The 11,484-nt window shown below is 38.6% G+C and overlaps 1 protein-coding gene across 2 annotated transcripts in view; it reads left to right on the top strand.

Moving 5' to 3' along the window:
• The first annotated feature begins 2,931 nt into the window (after positions 1 to 2,931).
• The window catches only part of LOC143860265 (serine/threonine-protein phosphatase 5-like), a 34,051-nt gene continuing 25,498 nt past the window's right edge, over positions 2,932 to 11,484 (top strand). Inside the window, exons 1-4 of one of the 2 annotated variants that reach the window (XM_077370835.1) lie at positions 2,932 to 3,055; positions 7,792 to 7,984; positions 9,420 to 9,589; positions 9,676 to 9,747. In XM_077370835.1, coding sequence (XP_077226950.1) covers positions 7,903 to 7,984; positions 9,420 to 9,589; positions 9,676 to 9,747 — 324 coding nt within the window. In that variant the 5' untranslated portion in view covers positions 2,932 to 3,055; positions 7,792 to 7,902. Of the gene's footprint in view, positions 3,145 to 7,791; positions 7,985 to 9,419; positions 9,590 to 9,675; positions 9,748 to 11,484 lie in introns of both variants that reach the window. The other variant, XM_077370833.1, reaches the window with a different exon arrangement.

Below are 11,484 nucleotides of genomic sequence, written 5' to 3'. Positions count from 1 at the left end.
TGGAGGAATGGTAGATACAAGGGAGCCCTTGCATCAAGAGTCAAAAAAGGGCTATTGATTGGATCCACGTAATCAAATGTAACTGATTTAACTTTTTCAACTGGTTTTAAAATGTAACTGAAAATGATGTGGATCCAATGGAGGAGAATTTATATGGTGGCCGACTGTCCAAATCACAAGGCCACCCTGCCCTTTGATTTTTAATCCAAGTGGAAAGTCAAAAAAGGTGGTTTGACTTGGATAAAAAATCAAGGGGCAGGGTTTTGTGATTTTGGACGGTCGGCCACCATATAAAACCTCCCAATTAAGAGCCCTGTTGCGGCTCTTTATGCAAGGGCTCCGTCATATCTATCATTGCTCACTTATATGCAGGGGCGGATCCAGGAATTTGTCTCATGGGTGGCAGAGAATGATACTTATTGCATGTTGGGGCCCGTCATTTTACACTTCATATTTTGCTAGGTGACCCACCATCTCCCCCTAAGTCCTTGACCCGTGCATATGGAGGAGCCCACAATTTACAAACCATATATTTGTTGTAGTGAAGCCTACTATTAATACCTCATGTTCGGATAGGTGGGGCCCACTATTTTACACCCGTATACAGCATGAAAAAAGATCCCCTTTTGCCTTTTGCCTTTAAAAACCCCATAATTCCTAAGATTTTGTATGTTGTTAGCGCGTGAAGATTGTGAAGTCTAGTGTTTTTCAAAAAATACGCTGGGCGCACATCATGGATGATCCAAACCGTTCATTTGTTGGGCGTAAATGGGAGAAAGAGAGGGACAATGTGTCACGTAGAGAGGGTGGAGGGGGCAAATTCCCTTCTTATATACATGGGAAAAATCTGAATTTCTAAGGAGGCAATTGCTCCCCTCTGACCACCCCTGCATCCGCCCATCCTTATATGATGATTTAAAATAAAGAAAATTGGGGCCACGGGGAGTTTTGGCTCGTACTTGTTCAACGATTCAAATAACTCATTGTTGGGTCCCACCGTAGATAGGAGAGTACTTAAATCTCGCCATCAAATGATTTTAACCCTTGGATTAATGGCCGACCAATGGACAAATGGTATTAATGGTCCACTTTCAACTTAGAAATCTCACATTCCAAAGAGAGGAATTTTTTGAGACAAGCCCCATCAAGGGTGGGCCCATAAATGAAAGGGTGGGGCCTAGGAATGAACGATTTAGCTTGTTGAACGAGTGGTCCCCACTTTGATCCTCTACCTTTTTTTTAAAGAAATAAAGCCCGTTATTATCCACACTAATAATGGCTTTGTAATTAGGGCTGGCAATTTCACCCGGAAAAGCGGGGATCTGCCCCGCCCCGCCCCGCTTGGGGAGGGGATTCCCCAATTTGAGTGAGGAAGGGGAAGGGGAAGGGGGATTTAAAAAATTCCCCGGTGCAGGGAAGGGGAGGAAAAGGGGATGAAGTTGGCCCCGCCCCTCTTATTAATGCCATTTTTTTCTTGTATTTTTTTAAGTGTTTTTTTTTTTGGGAAAACTATTAGAAACCCCTTGGATCAAAACATATCTACAAGATTCTCCCAAAATTTTCATAATTTCCATTAGTATAGTTTTGTCTCTGACATAGCTTTTTATGTTTTCTTTTACCCATAATCCATTGGGCATTGTCTCTCATTATATTAGTATATTACCCTTAGAAATCCCTAAAATCTCTCCCTCGAACCATCACTGTAAGGCAACATTAAATTCTTTGAAAATCTCCCTCCCCCAAATAAAGACAACATCTCTCTGATGAGTGATGAGATTTTATATGTTGTGCGCTCGTATAGTCCATTATTTTTCAAAAAGTAATGTATGGGCTACACTATAGGATGGTCTAAACCGTCCATTTGATAGGCTACAATTTAAAAGTACTTTACAGGCCACACCATAGATCATCCAAACCGTCCATTTGATGGGCCACAACGTAAATAGATTGCGGCCCAAAAATCATTTCCATTGGATGATTGCAACCCTCCGATTTATAGAAGGTGCCATAATATGCAATTCCTCTATAGATCAGAGGGTTGGGATTATCCTATGGAAATGATTTTTGGGCCACAACCTATTTACGTTGTGGCCCATCAAATGAACAGTTTGGATCATCCTACAATGTGCCCATCAAGTGGAAGGTTTGGATCATCCTATGCCTATGGTAGTATGGTGTGCCCATCAAATGGACGGTTTGGATCTTCCTATGGTGTGGCACGTACAGTACTTTTTGGCAAGTGGGATTGGGAATTAGGGATCTGCTAGGGACTAGTGATCAATTAAATGAATCTGAGAGCAACCACCTTTGTCCCCAGGTTAATAAAATGAATAAGACAAAATCTTAGTCTATGTGGGTTGTGTGGCTACTCTCACATGCAACAGCCAAGCTGCAACATGCTTGAAGTGATTGTCCCTAGCAAATCTTTAGTTTTAAACCTAACATTTAACAAAGTAAAATGAGAAAGTAAAGTGATTGTCCCCGAAGGATGCGGGGCAGGGAAGGGGAGGGGATGGGGATTAGATATTCCCCGTGGGGAGGGGAAAAATTCCCCGCAGAGGGGAAGGAGTAGGGGACCCCAACATCCGGCCCCGACCCGCTCCGTTGCCGGGCCTATTTGTAATGAGGGTGAGACTTGAGAGAGGTATATTAAAAAAAATATAAAAAAATAAAACGAAAAATAGAAGAATAAAAGAAGGGATTTGTTAGTGTCCATTGCAGAAGGCATTTCACGGATGGGATGTTGCGTTGCATTGGACAGCAGCCACACAGTCTCACTTGTCAGCAGATTTTGTCTTCATTCACGAGGTGGCTGCTCTCACATGCAACAGACCATCCGCGAAATGCATTCTAAGATGTACGCTAGCAAATCCCCAAAGTAGACGGTCTTTCTTTCTGCTTTAATTTTTGTCTTTCACATCCGAAACAATTCCCAGCCGTTCATAATTAGGGTTTTTCTTGTTCCACACAGACCCTTCATCACACGTCTGAAATCAACGCCTCTCTCTCTCTCTCTCTCTCTCTCTCTCTACATTCCAAGGAAGAAGATATCAAGGTATTTTCAACGTGCTTTTCTCACTCCTTTTGTATCTTCACGATGAAGCGAACGAGAGTAAATCCTCTTATTCTCTCAAAGCATAATATGTGAGTCATATTAGGGTTTTCTTATTGCTTCGATTTCGTCTATCTATCGTTTAATCATTTGAAATGTTTGTTTCGGTCAGAGTACTTTGAATCCCTTTAAATCGGGCTGCCCAAATATGCGATTTATTTTTCATTTATTTGAAGCTTTGCCATGGAATTTATTTATTGTTGAAAATATATCAAAACCCTATAATATTGGAACACCCTTTTTTTTTATATTGGAACCCCCTTTTTTTTGGTGAAAAGAGTCTGAAACTTCAAATTATAAGTTTGGTGGTCTTCTATGGCCAAACAGTAAGCATTACTTACATAAATGTATGATAGTTTGATCCCAAGTTGTGGGTTAAGCATAAATTCAATGCGTTTTAATGCTTCTAAATTTGGATTCATATAGTAATGCCGTTGATTAGGAAGTGAGGAGAAAATAAGGATGTTAGTCTGATGATAAATAGCATAATAAATAACATATTTATCTTGGATAATTGACTTTTCTCTCAATATTAGAAAGGATTTCCTAATTCACAACTGTAGGAATGAGTCATTCAACATAGATTATCCATGATTCTGCCTGCCGTACTGGGTTACTGTGGATTATATTGATCAAGGGTTTAAATTTTGGTTTTGGTCGGCATGGAAGTTGAAGGGTTTCAGTCTCGGTTGGAAATTTTGGTGAAAATCTTGTAAAATTATGAAAAAAAGGGAAAGATAAGCAAATGATGAGCATTTAAGTGCTAGAATAAGCAAAAATACATACTAAAAAAAATTGTTGCATGAGAAAAAAAACTACCCATAATGGTTTAACAACATCAAGACCTTAGTGGCGTACACTGCAACACATATTTGATAATTAAGTGGCCTTGGTTGAAATTTTGGTGAGAATCTTGTAAAATTATGAAAAAATATGGAAAGATAAGCAAATGATGAACATTTAAGATGAAACTTTATAAGTGCTAGAATAAGCAAAAATACATACTAAAAAATCGTCGCATGAGAAAAAAACTACCCAGACCCCGCAATGGCAGGAGCTTCGTGCACTGTGCCGCCCTTTTCTTACAAGAATAAAACTACCCATAATGGTTTAACAACATCAAGAGCTTAGTGGCGTACACTGCCACACATGTTCGATAATTAAGTTCATACCACATATCACATGTAATTCCTATAAATATTTATATATAATGCGTACACCTATATAAAATATATACTAAGCGTGTAGGATTCCAAAATGTCATTCGCCTTTTCCTGGAAAAGGCTTTTTAGAAATAATTTTCCCTCCAATAAGATTGGGACACATGCAGACGTAAAACAGTGCGGTTACTGGTTACGCCCATAAAAGTAGGATTTTTGATTTGATATGAAAATCAAGGAGAGATTTTCTGCTCATTTATACCTGCCTTTATGTGACTATCTCCCATTTCCATTCCGATCGCTTAAATCTAACCAACCTAAAATTTTCTCCTACAAAGTTGCCGCAATTAAGTAATTCCATTCATTAGATGATTTCTCTTAGGCTCTGTTCACTTGTTTTCCGGGGAAAGGAAAAGAAATCCCGAGAAAAGAATGCTTCAGAAACTGACCTGGCAAAAGGAAAACAAATCTTGAGAAACTGTGCAGGAAAAGGTTTCCCGTGCCTGTTCACTTGCGCAGGAAACCCCGAGAAACCAAATCTCACACGACTTATTCCGTGGGAAACCAAATCTCATCAAAATAGTGGGATTTTGTTACTCACACTTGCGGGAAAAGAGTCTTTTCCACGTCATTTGTGGCATTTTCCATGTCATTTTTTGACATTTTCCACCTCATCCTGTTAGTTTCTCGGGAAAACAAGTGAACACCACTATTTTAGCTTTCTCGAGAAAAAAAGAGGTGTTTTCCCGGGATTCGATTTCCCGAGAACACAAGTGAACAGAGCCTTAGTGTAAATCAATGGATATATTGCCCATTACAGCGTCTCTCTCTCTCTCTCTCTCTCTATATATATATATATATATATATATATATATATATATATATATATATATATTTCCAAACGGTCTTCCCAATGACATGATTTATTGCTTTTAATTGCAAGATTTATTGTTAACTTCGCCTAGAAAGTAGGGTTTGTTTTTCCAAATCGGCTCCCCCAATGGCATGCTTTATTTCCAAACCATCTCACATTGCTAATTTCTGACAACATATGGGTGGGACCACTATTTTAGTTATGCTATGATGGGGTGGGGCATGAGTAGGAACCACAATTTTACACCTCATGTTTTGATTTTCTGGGCCCAGCATCTCCACACAAACCCATTCATATGTGGGGCACACTATTTTACAACTCATGCTGTGACGAGGTAGTTTTGATTTTCTGGGGCCTGCATTTGATTAACATTTCTAGCATGGGTGGGGACCACCATCATTACCAATTACCAAACATATGCCTAGGGTGCGGCCCACGATTTTCCCCCAATATTTCTGATGAGGTGGGTCCACCGTCTTTATCCAAACCTATGCATTAGGGTGGAGCCCACCATTTGACACCCATGCATAGCATCGACCATGAATGCTAGTGTTATATATATATATATATATATATATATATATCTGAGCAATGATAGATGCAAGCTATGTATAGCGTTTTTATCGCTAGATTTTGATAAAACGACAAAATTTCGAACTAATCCCGAGATTTTAAAAATATAGCGATATTTTCGTTTTTATCATAAAATATCCCGATAATATCGCGATATTATCCCGATATTTTTATTTTATATTTTTTTTCTTAAATTTAATATTTTTAAATAATTTTATTTTTACCGTTAATTTCCCGATATAAACCCGAAAAAATAATAAAAATTAATATATCCCGAGATTTTCCCTTGCCGAGAAATTCCCGAGAACGACTTTTGTGACATAGGATGCAAGGGCCCTCTTTATGCAAGGGCTAAAGAAGGGCCCTTGAATAGATCCACGCCATTAAGTGTAACCGAATTTAGTTTCTCAATCGACTTTAAAAATGATGTGGATCTATTCCAGGCCCTTCTCCGGCCCTTGCATAAAGAGAGTCCTTTCATCTATCATTCCTCATATATATATGAGTTAAGTGAAGCTACACCGACGGCTTAAAATACAGTGGGCCCACATTATTTGGGTGATCCAAACCATTCATTTGATAGGCCCTCACATTGATAGGGTGTGCCCCAAAAAATCAGCTCCATAGGATCATCCCAACCCTTCAAACTGTGAAGGCAAAATTGATAGATTTGTGAAGGTTTTTACACGTCCAATTTTGCCTCCACAAATCGTAGGGTTGGGATGATCCTATGGAGCTGATTTTTTGGGCACACCCTATCTATGTGAGGCCCATCAAATGAATGGTTTGCATCACCCAAACAATGTGGGGCCCACTGTATTTTAAGCCGTTGGTGTAGCTAAGTCTACACTTTTCTCTCTCTCTCTCTCTCTCTCTCTCTCTCTATATATATATATATATATATATATATATATATAACATACATTGGTATAGTATACCATTAATATACTTATGGTTTTGGTTTCGCTGTGTGTTTCAGTTTCGGTGGGGTTGGGAATGGAAACTTTTCAGTCATTTCATGTCAGTTTTGGTAAAAATTTAAAACTATGATAATGATGCAAACAAGGTTCAAGAACATAGTTCAAGAGAAGATGGTTGTTCAAGATCAGAACCTAGACTTGAAGGGGACTGAAACATCATGTTGATGTCAATAATGGGTCCAATAGGGCACCATGCATCACCAAAATTAGCAAACTAGGTCATTATATTTTTTTTAGGATAATATTTTGTGTTATTTATTTATTTATTTTTAGTAAACTTTAATTAGTTTTGATGATCCTTGTGAAGGGAAAACTTGAATGTCTTGAATGATATTTTTAGGTCAGAACTTGGAATATTTCTAATTTAACAAATTTTGAGTTGAGGAAATTATATTTTTGGTCTTGGATTGGTAACTTGTAACAGGAGAATAGTATTACTTGAATTTAGCAAGTAGGGAGTAAGATTGATGATTGTTCTTGTACCTTTTGACCACCTCAGTCATTTGATGTTTTTGCTGCTTTTATTTTAGTAATTTTTTTCTTAACCATTCAAATTGCTAGGGATCGTAGAAGGCATTTCGCGGCTGGGCTGTTGCATGTGATAGCAGCCACATCAGATGAATTAAATGCAGTAGACAAATTCTGAACTTGTGTGGCTGCTCACATGCAACAGCCCAACTGCAAAATGCCTTCTGCAATGGTCCCTTGCAAATCCCTTCAAAAAATATAAGTAGGGAGTCAAAGTTAAGTTTTGACTCTTAATTGTAGGATCTCAGCGCTTACTATTGAGAGTTGAGATTGTTTGTCTGGATATGCAATTTCTCTTAAATGTACCGTTGGTACTTTTCTCTGATTTATTGCTTCCTGGATCATTTTCCTGTCAGAGTAGTAATCTGTTGAGGTTTGTGAAGCCCGTTCAGATCTAGTCGGCTGTCAATAGTCTAACATTTTGGGAACAAAATTCTAAATGGGTCACTAGTCATCTAACTAATATGGGAGACAACATTTCCATCTGTTTCTGCTACTTCTTTCTCTTTTCTAATAATGAATTATCTACATTTCTTAACTGCTATAATTGTTTTGATTAAGTAGGTGTCATCTAGAATGTTGAAGAATCACACATAGGCGGGTTAAAGTGTGGTAATGGAATCTGTTGTCTGTTAACTGGAACCACACTGTCGTCACATAGAAGCTCTGAATGTAATGACAAGCATGGATGATACTACAGATTCATCTCGTGAACGAGCTGAAGAATTAAAACTCCTTGCTAATGAGGCATTTAAAGGTATCCATGGTTCTCTACTCTTCTATTCAGCTGTCATATGTATATATGTATGGGATTTTCTAACGTCCATCGCAAAAGGCATTCCGCAGATGGTATGTCTCATGTCAGACCTGCCACCTCGTGAATGATGACGAAATCTGCTGAAAAGTGAACCTCTATGGCTGGGCCGATGGACACTAGCAAATCCATATATATATATATGTCTGTGTGTGTGTGGGCAGCCCAGTGCATGAGGCTCCCGCCATTGTGGTGTCTGAGGACTAGACACCACAATGCCGGGAGCCTCATGCACTGGGCCGCCCGCCCCCCCCCCCCACACACACATGCACGCACGCACAGATATATATATATATATATATATATATATATATATATATATATATATATATATATGAGAAAAGTGTTCCTACTCAGATAGCTTATCTGAGCAGCTGCTTCAAAAACTCATGTGGTCCCACATTTTTGGGATGATCCAAAGCATTCATTTGGAAGGCCCTTCCATGGATAGGGTGTTTACCAAAAATCAGCCCTTTAGGATCATCCTAACCCTACCATTTGTGGAGGGAAAAAATGGTCAGAAACAGTGTCTGTCCATTTTCCCCACCACCTTTTGATTGGGTTAGGATGATCCTATAAGGCTGATTTTTGGTACACACCCAATCCATGGAAGGGCCTTTCAAATGAATGCTTTGGATCACCCAAAAAATGTGGGCCACATGAGTTTTTGAAGCAGCTGCTCAGATAAGCTATCTGAGCAGCTACGCATGAACACTATTCTGTCCATTTTTGTCCTCCACAAATGGAGGGGTTAGGATGATCCTATGGAGCTGATTTTTGGTACACCCCCCATCTATGTAAGGGACTTTCAAATGAATGGTTTGGATCATCCTAACAAAGTGGGCCCCCATGTGATTGGGCAAGCTAGCTCACCATAAGTTTGGTGAGCTTAAGCTCACCAACAGTTTCCTCATATATATATATATATATATATATATCTGATGTGTGAGCAGTCTAGGCTTTCCATTCTTCAATGCTGGAACATGTTTAGGCCCTGTTCGTTTGAGATTATGCCAACCGATTGTGACGCGCAAACCAATTATTGGACTCGAAATTAAACATAAGTTTGAGACCAATAATTGATTTTGGAGTCCCAATCGGTTGGAATAATCCTAAACGAACAGGGCCTTAGCATGCCTGGAATATAACCAATTGGGACTACGGTGCTAAAAATGAACATAATCTAATTTACAGACTCTGTGCGGACGAGTGTTCTCCAACTCTAGACTGGCGACACAATATCAAGAGTGATTGAATACCTTAGTCTTTATTAACTTCTTTAAGCATTTATTCTTTGCACATGGCTTGTGAAGGCATTATTCTTTCTTAGTGGAGCTTACTGCAGAATCAGATTTATTAAGTTTTATTTGTTTTTCAGCTCACAAATTTTCCCAATCCATAGACCTATATGGTCAAGCCATTGAGCTGAATCCTCAGAATGCTGTATATTGGGCAAATCGTGCACTTGCCCACACTAAACTTGAGGAGTATGGGAGTGCTATACAGGATGCAACAAAAGCTATTGAGGTTGATCCTAAATATTCGAAGGCATGTGATTCTTCCTTCATCTTTTTGGCCTTGTCAATTTAAATTCTTGATATCTTGTTTTGAAAGTCCCCTCGTTCTTTCAACAGGGTTATTATAGGCGGGGAGCAGCATATCTTGCTATGGGAAAGTTTAAGGAAGCTTTGAAAGATTTTCAGCAGGTAGCTATGATTGCTGCATTTTTCTTTGATTTTATTATCAACAGCTGGCCTCTTTATTCAATTTATCTACTGGTGAAACAGATTTTGTTTGATATCCATATATCTTCTTTATGCTTGTTCTCCTTTTGTGGTGGTAAGATGGGGCTGAATCCATTATAGCTAGCAGCTATGTCACAAATATCGTTCTTGGGAATTTCTCGGCGAGGGAAAATGTTGGTATATATATTGTTTTTCGTGTTTATATCGGAAAAAAATGATAAAAATAAAATTATTTAAAATATATATAAATTTTAAGAAAAAATATAAAATAAAAATATCGTAAAAATATCAGGATAATATCGTCATGTTATTGTGATATTTTATGATAAAAATGAAAACACCGCTATACTTTTTAAATCTTGGGATTATTTCAAGATTTTGTCATTTTATCAAAATGTCGCTATTAAAACTCGATATTTTGAAAATATCAGAGATATTTGTGACATAGGCTAGCAACGATCAATCCATCTTTCCTGGGCTTGTTACCTGCTTAACATAAGCAATCGTGTAGCTGAATCTTTAATGGAACTTTGCTCTATAGTTAGAAGCAGATTTCTGGGTTACAGGCCAGAACTGCCATGCCACTTCAAACTGCTATTTTTGTGTTAGGTCTTGTAAAAAAACTATATTTCCACTGAGAGCAATGATGAGCACCCGTATATGCATTTTAGAACTCGGGTATGCTGAACTTATGTTTTTGCTGCTGGGAAATGAAAATTTTATTTGATAGTCTTTTTTTAAAGTTGAATTGTGTTTCCATGTAGTTTTGTTTATGAATGGTTTGTGTTTCTGTTTAATTTATATTTTATGGGTTGATAGCTTATGCAGTTCTTATTGTAGTTAAAACCTCGCAAGCCATTGACTAATCATATGATTATGAGCATTCAGTTTAGTATTTGTATTGTTTAATGTATAGAAATCTGTCTATATTGCCCCAATATTAACTTTTATACTCTGAATTAGAATTCAAGAGATTTTCTAATCCAAATCTTCTTTAAAGGCGCTTCTGAAAAAGGCAGTCCTCCATTGGCCCACAACACGAGCCGCTCCCATGTTTTTTATCATGAGGCCCCATGTTCCCCTATGCCCTCCTCTCCCTCTTGCCTCCTGCAAACACCTAACTGCCACCCACTCAGTTCCACTCAGGAGCTCAATTCTAAACCCGAGTTGGAGTTGCCCCTTGAGAACCTCTGTTTGTACGGAATCGCGGCCAGCGACCTGGGCATGGGCTTGCTCCGGCGGGAATCCACCAAGCTCTGCTGAATGCAGCTCCGCGGCTGCGAGGGGCGCCGGTCGCTGGATTTTAGTGAGCTCTTACTATTTCTCTTGGCAGCAGAGAATGGGCTCCAGTGAATTGTGGTTAGGTGTTTGAAGAAACCCATAAAGTTTTATCCACAAAACCGGTAAATTCAATTAAACAAGTCAGTAAGCTCCATTTTCTGCTACAACCTCATCTAATTCCGAAATTGTCTACTCATGGCTCTTGGATTCATACACTACCCGCAAGAATATACACAAGAATCAACATCGAAACTTTAAGCACTTAAGCGTCCTTGAATAAAAACAGCACGCATTTACGCAACCTGATAAACTAGAAAAAGGCGGTTAACACATCAATATGAGTCCATTTCAAAAAAAAAAACACATCAATATGAGAAACCCATTTCATCCTTTAAAAGGAACCATCCTTACTTGTGT

This window comes from Tasmannia lanceolata, unplaced genomic scaffold (assembly GCF_043159265.1).
Source record: "Tasmannia lanceolata isolate RefF3 unplaced genomic scaffold, GAP_Taslan_0.1 ptg000037l, whole genome shotgun sequence".
Classification (NCBI taxonomy): domain Eukaryota; kingdom Viridiplantae; phylum Streptophyta; class Magnoliopsida; order Canellales; family Winteraceae; genus Tasmannia; species Tasmannia lanceolata.
The sequence above is the reverse complement of the archived record's forward strand: the minus strand, read 5'-3'. Positions and strand labels throughout refer to the sequence as shown.